General features: G+C 43.7%; 2 protein-coding genes across 4 annotated transcripts in view; one reads left to right on the plus strand and one right to left on the minus strand.

Annotated features, from left to right (window-relative positions):
- The window catches only part of entpd1 (ectonucleoside triphosphate diphosphohydrolase 1), a 61,456-nt gene extending 52,696 nt beyond the window's left edge, over positions 1 to 8,760 (plus strand). For all 3 annotated transcript variants that reach the window (XM_083788080.1, XM_083788078.1, XM_083788079.1), the window contains exons 8-10: positions 1,320 to 1,433; positions 2,191 to 2,328; positions 5,863 to 8,760. In XM_083788080.1, the coding sequence (XP_083644206.1) occupies positions 1,320 to 1,433; positions 2,191 to 2,328; positions 5,863 to 6,069 (459 nt within the window). In that variant the 3' untranslated portion in view covers positions 6,070 to 8,760. The remainder of the gene's footprint in view (positions 1 to 1,319; positions 1,434 to 2,190; positions 2,329 to 5,862) is intronic.
- A 2,958-nt stretch (positions 8,761 to 11,718) lies between these two features.
- LOC310875161 (potassium channel subfamily K member 1-like) lies at positions 11,719 to 18,235 on the minus strand. The gene is made up of 3 exons (XM_083788291.1): positions 17,574 to 18,235; positions 14,243 to 14,647; positions 11,719 to 12,361 (listed from the first exon to the last, which is right to left on the minus strand). Exons 1-3 carry the CDS (start codon positions 17,917 to 17,919, stop codon positions 11,973 to 11,975), a joined length of 1,140 nt encoding a protein of 379 aa, XP_083644417.1. The 5' UTR covers positions 17,920 to 18,235; the 3' UTR covers positions 11,719 to 11,972.
- Positions 18,236 to 19,665: the final 1,430 nt, after the last annotated feature.

The following is a 19,665-nucleotide window of genomic DNA, read 5'->3' on the forward strand; positions in this document are numbered from 1 at the left end:
CTGGTCTCCGCCACCGCTGTGGATATTAGACATTCAAGTTTTTTTTTTTTTTTATGTTGCCACTACTGTTGGAGCAGCCATAAACTACACAGGTTCATCTCGATGTTCTGGGCATCTTTGTAATGTTAGTGTTAGTAAAAAAGCAGGTAAAGGAGTAAAGTTTGAGGCAAACTAACATCAGTCACTCTGCCGTTCACTGTAGTGGAAGAGGTGCGCCTGGTGAGGGTTTAAACCCCGCAGCTACGTCGAGTCCGCCTACAGGAAATACCTAGGCTGCGACCATGAGACCCGCTACGGAATTGGTCAATAGGGTATGGGTGCTGATGACGCGGAGGAGAGGTCACGCCCAAGAGTTCCATTCTTATCCACAGTCACACACAGATGTATCAATCGTTTCCCTTTGTACTGTCGGCCTCTATGCGACCGTACGGTCTGGGGGTGCTGTGAACAGTGCACATAAATGGTATTTTAGGCAGCAGACAGTGCCGCTTGTTCACCCCCCCCCCCCAGCCAGATTTTCCCAAGACCATTCCTGGAATTTGAACTTTCAACCTCAGTCAGTCACAATATGAGCCCTGTCCTGGCCTTTTTCTGCGAAAAACTTAATGGATACCCACCAGCGAGCGTTAATATAACGCAAATACGGAAACATGTTTTCCAGGAAACATTAGTAATTCCCTCAGTATCCCGGCAGCAACCGGCAGACACCATCCGGATGGGCCGGTGCGCCTGGAAAATAGCCTCATGAATCAAACATGACACAGTGAATTTCAGTGTTGAATACTACCATACAACACACATTGGAAACTTTAGTCCTATCTGTGTTACTATGTCTGTGTGTAATGTATGTATGTTACTAGTGCTGGTTCTGTTAAGCGGTGCTTTTGTCGCTCTTGTCGCATACTAGAGTGTTGAGAAGCCAAAAGCAGGACAGCAGTTCAAAACACATGGTTGGGGCGTTTTGGAACAGACATCACAAACAAACTGACTGACTCCAAACAATGACATGACAAGGCTGACAAAGGCTCACTGACTGCAGGGGAATTAACGACTAATATAGGCTGATTACAACGAGATCCAGCTGGGGAAAGACATGAACATAGAACCATGAAAGCTAGAACGTGAACAAACATAATCATAGAAGTACTATATAAGACTGGTAAAGTCTGTGCCTTTACTCTCTCTCTCCAGTGTTTTGTTCTGTATACTGAGCAGCAGCACTTTGGTTGTTTGTTAACCATGCCCCCCCCCCCCCTCCCTCTCTCTCTCTCTCTCTCTCTCTCTCTCTCTCTCTGTACGTCTCTCCTGGCTGCATGCAGGCCTTCTCCGCCTACTACTTTGTGATGAACTTCCTCAACCTGACCGATACCTCTGTCCCTCTGGACACCGTCAAGAAGGCGCTGACGCGCTACTGTGCTACGCCTTGGGACCAGGTTGGAACATTTGTTTTTCAAACACAGGCACACGCACGCACACACACACACACACACACAGTTTAACAATGTATTTATGTCCACACACAGGGAAAGCATTCAGGAACACAAATATTTTAGGTGTAGTAAAAGGTTACATTCACAAACTCTGTCTGTCCTAATGTCCTAATGACACATGTCACTCAGCACGCACGCACACACACACAAATTGTTGCCTCATTTTCATCCAGCACATCTATACTGTATCACTGGTTCTCAACGTGGGTTCCCGGGACCCCCAAGGGTCCTTGAGGATTTGGAGTTACTCTGAGAGTTCAATTTGCAATTGAACTCCCTCAGAGCCCCTCAGAGCCATTAGATGAGGCCAATTATATTAAGCAGTAGAAGAGTCAGAAGAGATTCACAGTAAGAAATAAATAGCCAGGACTCCGAAGTCCTAAAGCGTGTGATACCCGCTGAAGAAGCCTTTGACGCCGAAACGCGTCCTTGTCGGTTTGTGCTGCATTATGAATTAAAAAAGTACCAGAAGGACTTTGGAGTGCTGGCAATTTCTTTCTTAAGGCCGATTAAGCAGTCCGAGAAAAGATTGTTAGTTTACTAGTTACTACTGAAAGCATTTAGACTAGCTCAATGAGAAAGTGGAAATTGTGCATATATTATATACAAGAGACAGCAGGTGACCTAATGCATACTGGGAATCACTGCTGTACATTCATGTTAATCTGTTGTGTGTTAATCTGCTGTGTGTTCATTACAGGTAAAGGCAGAGCACCCGGACATAAAGGTGAAGTATCTGGCCGAGTACTGTTTCTCGGGCACCTACATCCTGACGCTGTTGACGGACGGATATAACTTCACCGAGGACAGCTACCGAGATATTAAATTCATCAAGCAGGTCAGTACGGGAGATATAACTTCACTGAGGACATATGCTAGAGATATTAAATTAATCAAGCAGGTCAGTAGATCACAGACTGCTCATATCCTCTCTCGACGCCCGCCCTGGGTTATTATTTCCTGTTTCCTGACCTTTGAACCTTTGGGTAAATTGTGTGTGTGTGTGTGTGTGCGTGTGCCTATAACAAACAAACAAACGTATCTATACCACCACCTCTGACCACTCTGGTGCCTTGTCCAAATAAACAGTGATCCTGGACTGCACCAACACAGAGTAAATAAGGTGGTTGAATGGAGTGATAACAACGCTCTCATCATTAACACAAAAAAGACAGAAGAGATTGTTTTTGGTACACCACCAGAGATACACAAATACCCCATTACTATTCATGGTGAACCGATCAACCAGGTATGTTCGTACAAATACCTAGGAGTAGTAATGGACCATCTTTTGTCATGGAAAGATCAGATTGATTCAGTGTGTAAGAAAACAAAGCAAAGAATCTACTTCCTTCGCCGTCTAAGATCCTTCGGTGCTAGTAGACGGATTCTTCTTTTGTTTTTCCACTTCTGTTATTAGGAGTGTTCTTCAGTACTGTAGTACCACCTGGTATGGATGTTTGTCTGCAGCCCTAAAGTCACAACTGCTGCAACAACTGAACATCTGTTCAAAAATTGTTGGACAACAACTTCAGAAACTTTATACATCCACATATGATAACAGCATCCTAAGGTTAGCAAGGAATATCACCTCTAATACTAAGCATGTGTTGTATGGAGAATATAGGTTGCTACCTTCAGGAAGGGGATGGTGTACCAGCATACAATAAGGTCAGACTAAAGAGGTCCTTTGTCTACCAGTCGACCTTGAGGCTTAATCAGGAGATAGTAGTAGCCACGGAGTAATCTAAGCGGTGGATATTGCTCATGTCTTTATGTATGTAAATTGTCTTGTTATTTGTGTTTTGTATATGTGTTTCTGCATACTTGGCTGCTGTGTCGCAAGACAAATTTCAGTGTGAACTGACAATAAAGTAATATATCATATATCATATCAACTGTTAAGTTAATTAAAAAGAAAAAGGATGGCCACAAAGGTGACAGGATGCATATGGTTGAGTGAGAGTAGAAATGTAATCCTATATTGGCCTGTGCCCTGTGGACACACCAGGAGACGTCTCGGTAGGAACGTTCTGTCTCCAAGTGACTCAACTGAAGCACGACATTGATAATGTCCAGACATGGTCAGCCATGTTAGGAAGCTAGAGAGCTAGGAGGAGTTCAATTAGACATAAAGGTTTTAGGACGCCTTCCATCATCCTGTCATTCTGTTTAGTCTTCTTGCATAGTCGGATGATCAGATCATCAAGGCTATATTCTTTGTTGGAGACGTGGTGTTAACGCCCAATGATCCAAGCTTGTAATAAAAAATATCTAAAATAAATATTGAATTAATTTTTATTCTCAGCTGGCAATAAACTACTACTCAATAAAAAATAAATTACTATCATAGAGTAATAGCGCTCCGAATTCTACTTAAGTACGTGCAATGAAGTACCTTATTAGTTGTAATCAGTTTAAGGTGTACCTTCAATATAAGAGTCAGAAACGGCACAAGCTAAAGTGGTTCAGTGGTGATGAGTGGCTTAATTGCCTTTTTTTTAAATGAGTCATTTCAGAGTTGGGAAGCTTCGAATGCTTACCAAGGATTCAAGTCAAAGTGACACTACACAAGTGCAGGCCCAGGGTTGCTTCAACATCCAGTAATTACAGGGAAATGTACAGTAGTCGAAAATGGAGGCACTTACTGGAAGTGCACCGCTCACCTTGATGACACGCCAGAATACGGACGCAAGGTTGAAAGAGGAGGTTGCAACAACATGATGCAACACTGACTGCAAGGTTATGGTGTAGTATTATTACACAGGGTTCCCACGGTCAATTTGAGGTCAATTCCAGCCCTGGAAAAGGTTTGAAATGTATCCAAGGGTCCTGGAATTCATCAAGGGTCCTGTACAAATAGTTGGCTATGCATTATTTTTGGCTAGGATAAGTAAAAACACAGATCTACATAAGCTCACGACGTGCTGCAGCGTGATCCTATGCCCTAGGCCTAGGACAGGTGGTGTAGCAAAACATTTGGCACAGAATTTGGAATGGATCGAATTATACAATTCTATGCCTTATTGTTGCTACACTGCCTGTCTTTGGGCATTGCACATAGGAGTAATGAGACTCATTATTGTGCCGAATGATTGTTAATATATAGGCCTGGAAATTTCGTTATATATTCAGGAAAAGTTTGGGAAATGTTTTGGAAATGCATTGATAAAAGTGTGTGTATATAATATAATACAGTATGTCACACTTTGCCCTATAGTGTGGGTAGTGTTTGCCGAAAATATAAGGCACATGTAGGAAGAACAGCCAAAAGTTGGAGAAAACTGTCAGACAGAGACCTTGGATGCAGAGAAGTCGGTTCTTTATTCACCTTTTCACAGACCATCAAAACTGAACGAAGGTATTTACACAGTCAACTGGGCAGGTTGGCCCTAGGTCCTCACACCTCTGCAGTCCTGCTTTGACTGCCTGGCAGTGGGAAGTCTCCATACTTATATAGGCTAAGCCCCTCCCACGGACCATACCAACCCTAAATTGATTCCACAATTACCCCAGTTACTTCTCAATGTCCAGAGACATCACATTTCAAGTACACATTTAAAGTATTCAACCCATTATCTACAAGTACATAATATACACAATGATAAATACTCTTTCTTAACAAACCCTCACACTGTTGGCATGTTCCCCCACACCCCACAGCTGGTAGTTGCTCCCTACAATGGAGTCAATTATCAATCAACTTGAATCAAGCATCAAACAATATATATATATAAAGTCCAACAAATGTAACTCTCTGCAACATAAACAATAATTTGTTTCAAGAGTTCAATTCAGTGGCACTGCCACACAGTATTTAGCATTTATTTACAGTAGTTCTTGTTACACAAAGGAAACATGACCAACTGTAACTCGCTTCCATAAACTGGATGAAATAGGATGGGGAAAGTAGTACTGTACTTGGGTACAGTAAACAAACATTGAGTTTGCCGCTGAATTTATAGCCCGCCCCAGTCGGATGGAGTGAACATGTGAATTATTGACAGCTGATAAGGAATTGGCGCTCCTTTGAGTTGTCCGCCTGAACTAGCTCCATCCATTTTGAATACAGGCACTTTACCTTCTGTTTTACTTTTACCATTGTTGTAATGCTACTTTTACCTTACAGTACAGTACGTACAACGGTACAAGATCAGCGGGCTTCAGGGGCAGGGGCTGAAATCCTGTTAAGAGGGCACTTTTGGGCGAAAATTGTGAAAATGGCAGATCTACAATTTCAGCTATTCTTTGCATTTCTTTCACCATAAATGCTGCATTCGTGGTCTGGAAAGGCTTGTTTTACAGACTGAAGCCCCCTTTGCAGTCTGTGTGCACGTCCCTGCTTCCTTCCTAAAAACTGTGTCTTTTTTAGATCCGAGGCAGCGACGCTGGCTGGACCCTGGGCTACATGCTGAACCTGACCAACATGATCCCGGCCGAGGCTCCGGACAAGCCGCCGCTGCCCTACTCCGGCTACGTGTCCGTGGTCACCCTGATGTCGCTGCTCATCTTCGCCGTCCTCGTCATCAGCATGCGTCCCTTCTGGCCCCGCTGCTCCAAACAGCCGCACATCATATGAACACACATGGCATGGGACGGAATGCGTGGTTCTTGCAGCAGTGGTTCTCAAACATTTTAATTTTCTTCCTCCACCACCCCCCCCCCCCCCCCCAAGGACCCCCATAGGTCTGAGTGTACAAATCAACTCTGTCTCACCCCCAAAAGGCATAGTGACTTTTGAATTCTTTACAAATGTGACCAAATGTCAAATGGTGACTTGAAGGGGGGGCACAAATAAGTCGCATGTTGACTTTTTGGGGAATAGAAGTTACGATGCTGTGAACCTATAACGGGACATAGCTCGAACGGTGCCGAGCCAGGCTCAATATTGCTTGTGGGGAGTGAGACAGTGTTGTACGCTCTCAGAGTTACAGACCTGTAAAGGGTCCATTTGGAAACCCCTCTTCAAGGAACCCCTGAGGGACCCCAACTTAAGAACGAACCACCGGTCGGTCTGCAGGATGGGGCCAGTGTGCAATGTGACTCAATGTACAGGTGTGTGTGTGTGTGTGTGTGTGTGTGTGTGTGTGCATGTGCGTACGCGTGTTGAGTGTGTGTTAGGGCTGGGCGACATGGACAAAATCAAATATCACTATCTTTTTTTATCAAATACCTCAATGTCGATATTGTGACGATAACATCAATCTTTTAAATTTTTCAAAACAATGTTCAAAAATATTAAAATAGACGAGATCAACGAGCTCATAATTGCATCGTGATGCATTGTGAGATTGATTGGCAATTTCTTTGCTATTGCTGAACATTTTTTGACCAGTTTTGAAACCAGCTTAACCACTTAAACCCTTAGTGGACTGGAGTCCAACAGGGCTGTATGCTAGGTCCGTCTTCTACTTTCGTTCCTTCATCAACACCAAATCTCGTCGCCAAAAATAGCCGATCTGCAAGCTCACAACAACAACGTATCGGATGTTTTCCCACAGGGTTCATGCGGTCAAGGTGGTTAAACTCAGGAAAAGACGATGCTTAGCGGCCGTATCCACAGAGAACGCCTGATGAGCGTAGGGGTGCAGCTTTGGACGTCATGTCAATAAGAGTACCGAAATCCTGACATTAGTCTTGTATCAAGACTAATCTGATAGTCTGTGTCTGGCAGAAAACAGTAACGGTAACTGCGGTAACGTTAATGCTTTCTCGCCAGTCAGTATGACGCCTCATATCCATACAGTATTATTTTTGGAACACGTACATTTCTTATATGAGGCGATATTAATTAAACACGTCTATGGGTATTCAGAATGGGGCGGGAAAAAAATCATGATCCAGGTAGGAATGGATGCGTGAATTACGTCAGACTTCGGCGCTCTATAGCGTTCATGCACATGCAGTGTTTACTAAGATAGGTTATCGGTTCAAACCGACCAACCACAGCTGTGCTTGAATTAGCCCTGGAACATGACTGCCATGATGATTATCATGACAGTCATGCAGTAACTTTGCCCTGTTTTTTGCGCTCGCTGCATTTACAAGATTTCCGTATATATAAACATTCAGATTTCAAATATAAAGTACTCACAAAGTGTCCCACGGGTGTTAGTTAGTAGCAGCGCCAGCGATTAGAATTGCTGCGTCCCGCGTTGTTTAATAAAAAGCATTTTTGTCCGAGCTCCCCGCCTACTTTTTTCAAACGGGGTTCGTTTGGGAAATCCACAGTTGCACACCGGGAGCGCACTCGCCTATTAGTCTGTATTGGCAGGGCGGTCAGCCTACCTATATCGAACACACCGAGTGCCACCCTCCTCCCGACCGATAGGGGCGCGTAGTTGAAAGCCAATGGCAAAATAACACCTCGGATAAAAATGCTTTTTATTAAACAACGCAGGATGCAGAAATTCTAATCGCTGGCGCTGCTACTAACTAACACCCGTGGGACACTTTGTGAGTACTTTATATTTGAAATGCGAATGTTTATATATTTTAATTATTTGTAAATGTAGCGTCTGCAAAAACCAGGGTGAAGTTGCGTCATGACTCTCGTATGAATACGAGAGTCATGTTCCAGGGCTATGCTTGAATGTCCTCATCGATGTACAAATAGCTTTAGCTGAAACGATGTAATCATGGACTCTCATGGTAAATAACCGGCTTGTCAGACCCAGCCAGGAAGATCAAAAGAGCAGCGCTTTTCCGCTCCTCTCCTAAAGTAAAACAAACTATTGTAACGCTTGGTGCACCCATAGGGCTCGGGCACGCGGAAGAGTCTTTACCGTTATAGAAATGCATGGCAGACTGGCACTGCCCAACTCAGAAGGCTCTCTTTGTGGACACGGCCCCTTATGTCATGTATCACAATATTATACGATATCCAAAATCCCAACCGATATCTAGTCTCATATCACTATATCAATATATACTGTATTGTCTAGCCCTAGTATTTGTGTGTGAAGAACTTTGTGGGACAGTGTGTGTGTGATCATACGGGTGCATGTATGTGTGCATGTGCATGTACTGTACAGTATGTGTGTGTGTACCCACTTGTGTCTATGCGTGTGTGTGTGTGTGTGTGTGTGTGTGTGTGTATAATTTGTCTTGAAATTCTGTGAATATGCTGTTAATAAAATACTCTTGTTTATATAAAGATGCTGTTGAATGGTTTGGTGTATTGTTTGCACGGAAAGCAAACGTGTCCGGTTATAAATTGCTCTGGTCATGCTAGGTCAGCAATCCAGGATTTATTTACATTTGTTCAGGGAAATACTTTAACTCGTAATCTTATTGCAATGTTGTTTATACACACACTTCAAAGATTATGAAACAACCATTTGTACTGTACTTTGTGCATATTGGCCGTGTGAAAAAAAGGCACCACCCAAACTTTAAAACAGATTCTATGAAAACACAGATTGTCATATCTCTGGCCAAAATAGATTTTGTCCGGTTTTTGTTTGTTTTCAAGCAGGTTTATCCACTGATTCAGTGGTTTACTATGCTATGACCCACATGCTTTCACAAAGGGGGCTTTCACAGGGAGGCCAGTTGGGAAAATGTAAAAATTAAGTGAAATTAAATTAACCCATTAAGCCTGGAGGCCGATTCTGAAAAATGTCTGTTTTTCTGAAACAGTTTTCAGAAAAACGGATGTTGCTATAATCAGGGTTCTCAAACTTCTTCATTTGAAGGTTTTATTTATATATTACAAAAGTTGTAAGTTCAAAATATATATTAAAAGATTTGCACCAAAAATAGCAAATCTACAAGCTCATTAGAGCGGCATGAAGTGATGCACTATGAGCTTTTATATCTGTTATTTTTCAATAGCCAAAGTATAAAATGCTTTTTAGCTAAAATTTAAATAGACACAGATGCTTTCCCGGTTATTCATGGGTAAATAAGATTATTGTCAGAAATGTTCATAAATAGCATGTCTGACAGTTTACAATGCATGTGTTTTGTTTTTCTTTAAGCCATGTTGCTTTATGCAGCCAGAGGCTATGGATATTTGGCATGGAAAAGTGTCTGAAGTCAAATATAACCTCAAAACAATGAGGTTTCTTTTTTTACATTTTCATTCTCTGACTGAATTCCTTCACTAATTAAGAGTCTTCTCAGGAAAATCAATCATGTGTGTGTTTACTACTGCTAAAAACGCTCCCTATATAAATATATTATCTATGGCTAAATAAAACAACACAACACACAATGAAAGTGCTGCCCTCTAGTGTTCAAATAGATCATACCATACCCAGTCAAGAGCTTATGGATGCAGAAAAGCCAATCTCTGGTATACAGTGTATAAATCAAACCCAGGAAACAAAGAGAGAGGGCGCGGTCACACTGCACTTTTATTCCACCTATGAGGGCCGATTCTGCCCTTGTATTTCAATGGGAATGGAGCGTCATTTTGCAGAAATCCACTCCATTCCCATTGAAATTGGCAGAATCCACCCTCATAGGTAGAATAATAGTGCGGTGTGACCGTGCCCTTAAAACAACCTGTTTTGTTTTCCCTTTTGTCATCCCTTGGAATCCACACTCACATTATTAGACGAGGAGACCTGCTGCAGGCCTATTTCCATCTCAGGCACTTTGCGAGGCCGACGTGGCCAAGAGGGACATTTTCCTATGCAAAATGCCCTTGTAGATAACGGCACAGGAAGTCTTCACAGGCAAAAAGGAGAACACTCTGTGCCACTTTGGGATACAGTTTTTGTTTTGTTTTTTTAGTTTCATGACGTTGCCAGGATGTGCCGAGTCCTGGGGGTTTCCCTTCTGTTTGGGACCGCGGCCCTTCCTCTTGTGATGCAGATTACAGGGTCTTTACAGGGCAGGGAGTGGATGGACGGGAGGAGGAACCGGAGAACGCCGGTTAATCAGCGCCATCCAGAGAGAGAGAGAGAGAGCCAGCGGGGCGGCGGCCCCTTTCACTGCAATGTCTGTTAGTGTTGGCACAGGTGTATGGAGGCAAAGTGCTCTTTAAAGGGCCTCGAGGTGACTCAGTGAGTGCATGCTGGCCTGTGCTGTCACTGTATGATGACACATAGACACATGAAAGCCCTGTTAGATTTCCTCGCGCACCGGCGGTGTCGCGCGCCAAAAATAGCCGATCTACAAGCTCACAAAGCGCAACCGAGTATAAATTAAGAGTACAATGCATGCTCAAACATACACACAAACGTGTAGATCAAATGTCCACAAATATTTTTTGGAATAAGACCGAGGTCCGGTCCCATGCGCGGCGTCCATCGGAGAGCGAGGCTCTATGCCCGTTTAGTATGGTCAAGCCAAGCTTATACAAATCAGATCGCCTTCCACCCAACCAATAATGGGGTGCAGAGTACAGGCCCGGAGTGGAACTCCAAATCAGGCCGGGAGTTATACGCCCTGGCAGGCCACACTGCGCGCGCCAAGCGCGCGCCAGAATTTTGGGGGCCCTTGGGGGACATTTTGGGGGCCTTTGCAGCAATTTCACATGAGAAATGTACCATCTGATGTTATTTATATTATTAACTTAGTCCGCAAAGAGGTGGTCCGCGGTCCGGTCGGGGACCGCGGTCCGCCAGTTGAGTACCCCTGCTGTACTCTATTACTTTCTCCAGTGACTAGGACCTATTACAACTGCCCAAACTATACTATATTGCAATACTTAGTTAGTATGTTAAGTAACTTACTACTTATATTAAGTTACAATGAAATAGATTCGTTTTTATTACTGAGATTGACTATTGCGCCTATAATTTAGACTCCTAGAAGGAGGTTGAGACATGTGAAAAAGAAAAGATCTACAAGCTATCAACATGTTGCGATGTCACACATTGATGGCTTGCAGATCTGTTCTTTTTGAGCAACACAACGTAATGTTTACGACTGTACGTAGCACACATAACGGAAAAGTACTTTGGTAATATACTGTAATATGTAATGCAACTAGTTATTCCTGATACCAAGTAAATAATGTATTATTATTAGTTACTTTTGAAAGGAGTAATAACTATAAGTAAGTAGTAAGGCATTACTCTTCCTTAGTAAGTTCCTTAGTCTACTCAGCAGACATCAGAACAGTCCCTCTGACCAGTATATGACCATCACCAGAGACCAGAGAGGCAGGGGCTGAAATTCTCAAAAAAAGGGCACTTTTAGCCAAAATGTATGAAAATGGTGGATCGACAAGCTCACAACGTGTCGCGCTGCGACACACCGAAAGCTTGTAGCCTGCACTCTTTATCTATTGAAGGCGTACGACATTGGATTTCTACACAAATTCTCTCAATGCAAAATGCTGCGTTCGAGTTCCAGAGAATTTGGAAAAAGGCAATTCTTGGATAAGGCATATGGACATGGGGGGAATTTGCCTTTCTTTCACCAGAGTAAATTCATTGTCTGTATTTTTTTACAGACGGGTAAAAAGGGCAGGGGGCTAAAGTGTGTGTGTGCAGAACGTGACTGCATGGCCATCACATCACACACTCAGCTCAGCTTGCCGTTGACCGTGTTAGCCGTCGACATGTACGCCGTCGTGGGGAAGGCCTTGTCGTCGCTCTCCTGCTGCCGCAGGGAGGCGGCCTGCTGGGACACGGACGAGATGACCGGCGTGTGGGCGTGGTGGTCGCCGCCCCTGGGGACGTACACGGACGAGATGACCGGCGTGTGGGCGTGGTGGTCCGGGGGGCCGTCGCTGTCGTCCTCGTCCTCGTCGTCAGCCACGTGCTCTTGCTCCACGATGGTGGCGGTCTCGGAGTGCAGCTCCCTGGTGCTCTTCTCGCGGTAGAACCTCCGGCGCAGGCTCTTCATCTGAGGCAGCTCGCAGCAGGTCTCCAGCACCACCAGCATGCACACCAGGCCCACGAGGAGGTAGACTGGAGGAGGAGGAACGGGAAATCCAATGAAGAACAGTATACAGTTTGGATGAGAGAGAGACAACTCCACTTACAGTAACACTTTAACCCATACTGGGCGGGAACCCCTTTTGGTGTTAGCATTATGTTATGCTTTAGCTATTGAAAAATAGCAGATCTACAAGCTCATAGAACTTGTAGGTCTGCTATTTTTGAAAAATCGAAGAACGACTGACATAGAAACATAGTTTTTTCAGAAAACTGTCAGGATGTAGAAGACCTTTTTGACCATTTTCAGGTCAAAATGGGTTAAGCCAGTGACCCTTTTCATATGAAGGACCATTATTATTCGGCATTTGAGCCACGGACCACCATTTGATGAGATTTAGCCTCTCAGACCCACAATTTTGCATAAGATTTTGTCCACAATTCCATGCTGTATTGATGTTGGTACGATAGGAGAGATAAACAGTGTAAACGTTGATCAAAATAACAATTATTCTACATTCTCTAATTGTGTAGACTTCTTGTAATTAATTAAGTAATGCAGATGTTTAACAATAATTTAACGGTTGAGAGCCTTTTACGCTCTCTAGATCCATTTGCTTACCAACTCTCCATCATTAAGCTGGGGACCACCTGGAACCCCCTCAAGAGGACCACTGGTGGTCCCCAGACCACTGGTTGAAAACCACTTCTTCTTCAAAATCGTGTGTTTTACCACGTGTGCTTTGAATTCACACATTCACACAGCAGTCAGCGGCAGGTATGGTCAGTGTTGGAGACAACCATGCAAGGAAGCACACTCATCGGGAGCAGTTCACTGACTCGCTCGGTTGATGTTTTGCGACAGCCGAAGCCAGGAAGAGCAGTCACTGTACCTCATGGGCCACAGCCGTGCCATATCGATAACATATTGTCTCTGTCGGGTGGAAACATCATTTCCGGGAGTGTTTCTTTTCAGGATTCATATTCAAAAACAGCAAAAGTAGTAAGATCGACAAGCTCAAAACACGTAGCTTCACGCCACATTTTGAGCTTGTAGATCTGCTACTGTTGATGCTCAAAGTCAAGTCAAAGTCATAGATTTGTCACACACACGTTACCGCAGTGAAATTTGTTCTCTGCATTTGACCCATCTCTTGGAGCGGTGAGCTGCAGCCGTGCCACGCTCGGAAATCATTTGATTAGTTGATTTGACCCCCAAATCCAACCCTTTGATGCTGAGTGCCAAGCATGGAAGAATTGGGTCCCATTTTTAGGGTCTTTGGTATGACCCGGCCGGGGATCGAATGCCGATCTCCCAGTTTTAGGGCGGACACTCTAACCACAAGGCCACTGTATGGTTTTGTGTGACGCTGTGGTGTGACCAAGTAGGGCATTCATTTTACAAAATAAAAAGGGTTTTTTTAAGACACAAAAGGTTATAGAATATAAGAGATAAGAGGTTTCTCTCCGACAGCGACAAATGTCGCCCAGCCTAAATCGCTGCAGAAGAAGTCCTCTTGAACGACGTGTAAATAAAAACGCTCAGTAAATGGTAAATGGTGCATTTATATAGCGCCTTTATCCAAGGCGCTTTACATAGATTGTGCATTACATTCACCCATTCACACACACATTCATATACCGATTGCGGCGGAAGCCATGCAAGGTACCAACCAGCACATCGGGAGCAATTTGGGGTTCAGTGTCTTGCCCAAGGACACTTCGACATGTAGACAGGAGGAGCCGGGATTCGAACCACCGACCCATGGATCATTGGACGACCTGCTCTCCCAGCCTGTAGAGCAGCGGGTGGGGGTTGTGCTCACCTGCTCTCCTAGCCTGTAGAGCAGCGGGTGGGGGTTGTGCTCACCTGCTCTCCTAGCCTGTAGAGCAGCGGGTGGGGGTTGTGCTCACCTGTGATGCCTAGCCTGTAGAGCAGCGGGTGGGGGTTGTTCTCCCGGCTGTGGGTCTCTCCGGGGACATAGTCCCCCAGGCCGATGGTCGTCAGCGAGATGAAGCAGAAGTACAGGGCCTCCAGGAAGCTCCAGTCCTTCTCCATGGTCATGAAGATCCCGGCGGGGATGAAGAGGAAGAACAGGGCCATGACGGAGGCCAGGCAGATGGCGTGGACGGCGGCCAGACGGGAGCGGGCCACGCCCCAGCGGCGGTGGAGGTAGGACACCGGGCGGCGGGTGGCGTGCATCATGATCCTCTGCACCACGGCCGAGAGGAACAGCAGCGTCATGGGGATGCCCAGGAGGCTGTAGAGGATGCAGAAGGCCTTGCCTCCGTCGGAGAGGGGCACGCTGTGGCCGTAACCTACGTGAAACACACACGGCATAATGTCACGGAGGTCGTCAGATTAAATTACTGTTCCCACTGTAGAATAGAACCAAAAAATATAAATATATATATTGTCATCAATAAAATACCAATACAGAACATAACAAATAAGAATCGCCAACGTGGATCCAAATCACAAAAAAGCCAAAAGTTTGTTTCCATTGTGGTCCACTCCAACACTAACTGTCGTTACTGTAAATACAACAAGTCAATTCTCACACACACTCTTATGTTTGAATTGATTTTTTTTTAACTTTTCTCAACAGTGCTTAAAGTTGCAATACAGAACTTATTTTAATGAATATAGACATTAGTTTAACCAATCTGTATGTAGAGTATGTTAATATAACGAACACTTATATCTGCGGTGGTTGGAGATGGTCTCTCTATAATTCCATTGAAAAATGTAGACCCGGGTGTCGGGTCTTATGTTATAGTTAATGTTTGTATAGTGACCCGTCACCTGACCTGCGTATTTGATTATTGTGTCTGTTGTCTTTTAACCACTGTACAAAGTAGTCAAGCTCATAAGTACATTATCTCCCCTGGCAGGGACTGCCTCTTGGCTTGGTGGTAGAAAGGGTCTCTCATGCAGGACAGCCTGGTTGCAATCCAGGGTCCACTCCACTCATAATTCCAATTTTCAAACATCCCATTATTCCGACCGTTAGTTTAACAGTCATACAATGTGAGGTTATGGATATGGTTAGTAATGGGGCCAGTCAGACCAATGGGACGTTGGAATAAAGACATGATAGCACCTTCAAATTCTAGGCAATCTCCATGACATGTAAATGATAGGATAGCAGCGCCGTATAGAGCCTGTAATAATGACATGATAGTCCAGAGCTGTGTTGGAGGTATGTCCATTAACGCACGCACGCATGCACGCATGCATGCACGCACGCACACACGCACCAAACAACTCACCCATTCAAGGGAAGCATATTGGATTACTGCATTAGAGACTCTCACACTGTTGGGAATTATGCGAGACCTGGATCTCAGGGTCTTCCTGTACAAAGCCAACCCGCTGGCAAATCCCTAAATAGAGTTCAGTCAGACAACTCTTAGTGTCTGAGTGAATTTGAGTGAGTGAATTTAGAATATATATTTATTCAGCATAATTGAGCATAGATATATGAAGCATAGATTGGCGTCAGGGCTCTGTCCCTATTCATTCCCTGTAACATTAACATTTTAGTTTAGGTCACACACACACACACACACACACACACACACACTGTGTTTTGGTAGAAATGTATTTTTGATAATGTGTACATGGTTGCATGGATTTCAAATGGGTAAGGCATGGTGTGGATGTGGAAGCAATGTTCAAATTTGCTTGTTCAAACACATTTAATTTCCAAGTTGTCTCAAGCCAGTTTTTTTAAAGTTAGTAACTTCACTTTCACGCCATTGCTTCTTCTTATATTATTATTTATATTATTTGTGTATTATTACTAATCATTTCCTAGACGTTTTTTGGTCATCACTGAATTGGTGTGTCTTGGAATTGTTTAATTGTTTAAATAACTAGAGCGGGCACTGGCCTACTTTGGAACGTTGCAAGTTGGAAATGAATGCCCCACCCAGTTATTATGTATGGGGATTTTGAGTGACGAAAAACGCATGATTCCATAGTTAACTACTGCGACCTTCTGTCGCAATTAGACAGAAATGGAGACAGCACATGGTACAGTCAGACATTTGAGCTAAAAGGATAACACAAAGGGTCCTGGAGACTTGTTTCCATTGTGATACCTTTACTAATAGCCTAGGGCCCTAGGCCTTATGTTATTAAGTGTTTCCTGTCCTTTGATATTTGAGGCTGTCAGGTTTGGCCACACCTCAGCTTGTGCTGCTGTCACCACTGCGGTTGAATCAATAACCCCATAGCTTTTCAATATTGTAACCAGGAAAACAAGGGGGGGGGGAATGATTAAATTATTTTATTGTGCTGTTTTCCAAACAATTAGAAACAAATGTAAGTTACCCCATGTATGTGTTCTTTATGTAACTAGTAGCCTATACAGTTATGTAACTGAAGAACTCAACAGGTAGAATAGCTATTGTGATATAGCCCTGGTATTCCGGATCTGAAGAAATGTTACGGAAACAAAACATGGGATTTCTTGACTTTTTGAATGAGCAACTGGGCCTATATAAACGTTGATCTGTTGGTTATAATAAAATAACCACTATTGGCCAATATTGACATTAATAAGTAAGGCAAGGCAAGTTTATTTCACAACAAGGCAATTCAAGGTGCTTAAAACATCAAGCAAATAAGGAAACACACAATAAATGGCATTAGTATAGCCTATACACAGTACATTCCTCAGGTTAACCAATCAATTACATGTGGTTACATTAATTCAGTGGTGGAAGTAAAAGTAGGCCTATCTAGGCTACTGCAATGTAGAAACAAGTAAAAGTCAGGTAATCAACATTGGGTACAGTACAGTAAATTTACAGTAAAAAGTACAGTTTACTGTACTGTACTGTACAGTACAGTAAAAGTACAAAAGTACTGCCATCAAAATACTTAAAATAGGCCTAAAAGTAAAAGTACTCATTGTGCAGAATGTTGGAAGGTATCAATAAGTGTACTGTATTAAAATATTTTGAAAATAGCCAATCAATCAGCTATTTTCAGATAGGGCTGAAGTGGTGTATGTTTTGTAATAATAATCAAAATATACTAAAGTAGCAACAAAGTAACTGACAAGTGTGAGTAGAATGGGCTTCTATAAATGTAGGCCTACTTAGTTAATTTCCACCTGGTGTAAATCATTTAATACGTGTCCATTTGGTTACATGTGATGTGAATCATGTGTTCAGAGTTTACTTTAATTCACGCACGCACGCACTCACTCAATCACTCGCTCATTTAATTCACCTGTGGTGGTCAGCACGGTGCTGGTGAAGAACAACGAGGACACGAAGTCCCAGTTGGCCTTGGTGTCGTTATCCAGCACGGACACCCCGTAGTTGCTGGCCTCCAGGGCGCGGGTCAGCAGCTCGTCCAGGCGCTCCTCGGACACGCAGCCGTTGTCCTGGAGGAAGTCCCGGCGCACGGCGTCCATCTCCCGGCGTAGCTCCATCTCGTAGGGCAGCTCCACGGCGGAGAAGACCCCGGCGCCCACCAGCAGGTACAGCGCGTAGCCGCAGAGCAGCAGCAGGAAGCTCAGCGCGCTCTGGTGGCGCTCCAGGAACCGAGCGCACCGACCTTCACCGCCACGCATCCCTCCCGACGTGCAGGGACAGGGACACACTGGACGCGTTTTCGGGGAAACCGATGGAGAAACGCCGCTAGAAATCCGAAAAACGCGCTCGGTGTGTGGGAACCAATCTGAAATCTAAAATATTTCTCGCTAGACTGTGTCTGTGATATATGATAGCACTCTGAATAGGTTCTTTGATAAATATAATTCACTCAGACAGTCAGTGATGTGATGATGGTGACTTGTGTGTTTTGTTCTTGTGTTTATTTCCTGTTGTCATGACCCTTCTTCCAGTAGGAGTTGTTGTCTGCGTGTTTCCTTGATTCCTTCCATAATATTCTCCTCTCTCTCTTCCTCATTCCACTCGGGTGCTCCTCTGGGAGGGCGAACAACAGGTAATGGACTGGTTGAGTCACCTTGGCAGGGAGGTGCGGTAGGTAGCGATAGGCTGGCTGCTACTGTGTGTGCGTGCGTGCATGTGTGTGTCACGAACAACCAGTTTGACAGGTTTTGTTTAGAGTCATGACATGATTTGACGGATTTATTTACACACAGGCTTTGTTTAGTCATGACAAAGGATTTGACCGATTTATTTACACAAACCAAGATTTCTTCTGAAAATGAATAGCGATCAGCCTGTAAAATATGTATATACGGTACCATATACAGTAGTACTATACAATGTTGATTAATTGAACATGGTGGATTAAACAAGTGTAATGCTTAATTGGGTCGTCCACTCAGTTAACAGTCTTTGTATTGAGTTTGTGCTTGGAATGTACTGTAATTCTGCAAACTATTAATAAATATTTCAATCAATCAATCAAACAGTTCATTAAAAACCAATGTTTCTATAAACCCAGTAACCCACACTAAATTAGAGGGTATTAAATAAATCAACAGTGGTGCATTAGCTGTCCATGACTCCATGTAGCCATGCTACCACCAGAGAGAGACAGAGGATAACTTTACTATCACTGTTTTTCCTTTTTCTTTCTTTGATCTCCACCAAGGCCATGCACTAATCCTTGTGTCATTTGTAATAGACAGTGAGTGCCAGTGGTGGGAAGCAAATAGTTACAGTGGTTCCTAAACCTTTTCATGTCAAGGACCCCCAAATTGACACTAATTAGCCCGCGGACCCCCCATTTGAAAAGATATGCCAAGGACCCCCATAAGAGAAGATTTTCACTCTAGCAGTGATTCTCAACCCGTTTATAATGTCAAGGACCCCCAGTTTGACATGCATTAGTCTACAGACCCCCATTTAATGGCATTTCTATCTCTGGAAGAACCCCCAATTTATATTGTAAAATCAATGTTAATTTTAACTCTGAGAGTGTACAAATGGAACCACATGGACCGATTAGGGTCCATTTGGTTCCATTCTATCTGAGTTACAGACCCATAAGGGTCCATTTGGTTCCTATAACTATCATTTAGCTGGGGACCCCCTGGAACTTCCTCAAGGACCCCTGGGGGGTCCCTGGACCCCACTTTAGGAACCACTGACTTAAAGGATGACTTGACCCATTTTCAACCTATCCTCATAATAATTTGTCCTCAGCTCCTCACTAATGCTCAAGATAAAAAAAAATGGTACACTACACTTTTTCCTACACTCGGGTCTGTGTCTCTTTAGGAGGGCTGTGGAAGTGTGGACACTTCAAAAACCCCAAAACACTTACCAGTTATGATTTAGTTATGACTTTATATCTGTTTCCTGATTTGTGCAAAGCACAATTACCTTGTTGGAACTACGATAAT

The sequence above is a fragment of the Protomyctophum parallelum genome, assembly GCF_964188405.1.
Source record: "Protomyctophum parallelum genome assembly, chromosome: 17".
In the NCBI taxonomy this organism is placed as follows: domain Eukaryota; kingdom Metazoa; phylum Chordata; class Actinopteri; order Myctophiformes; family Myctophidae; genus Protomyctophum; species Protomyctophum parallelum.

What these genes read in the sequence shown, in the direction of transcription:
- LOC310875161 (XM_083788291.1), bottom strand. Translation starts at nt 17,919, where the DNA reads ATGCGTGGCGGTGAAGGTCGGTGCGCTCGGTTCCTGGAGCGCCACCAG. An exon ending in CACCGTGCTGACCACCACAG is followed by an intron (nt 14,648 to 17,573) that starts GTGAATTAAATG and finishes TGTTTCACGTAG; the next exon opens with GTTACGGCCACAGCGTGCCC. An exon ending in CTACAGGCTAGGCATCACAG is followed by an intron (nt 12,362 to 14,242) that starts GTGAGCACAACC and finishes CTCCTCCTCCAG; the next exon opens with TCTACCTCCTCGTGGGCCTG.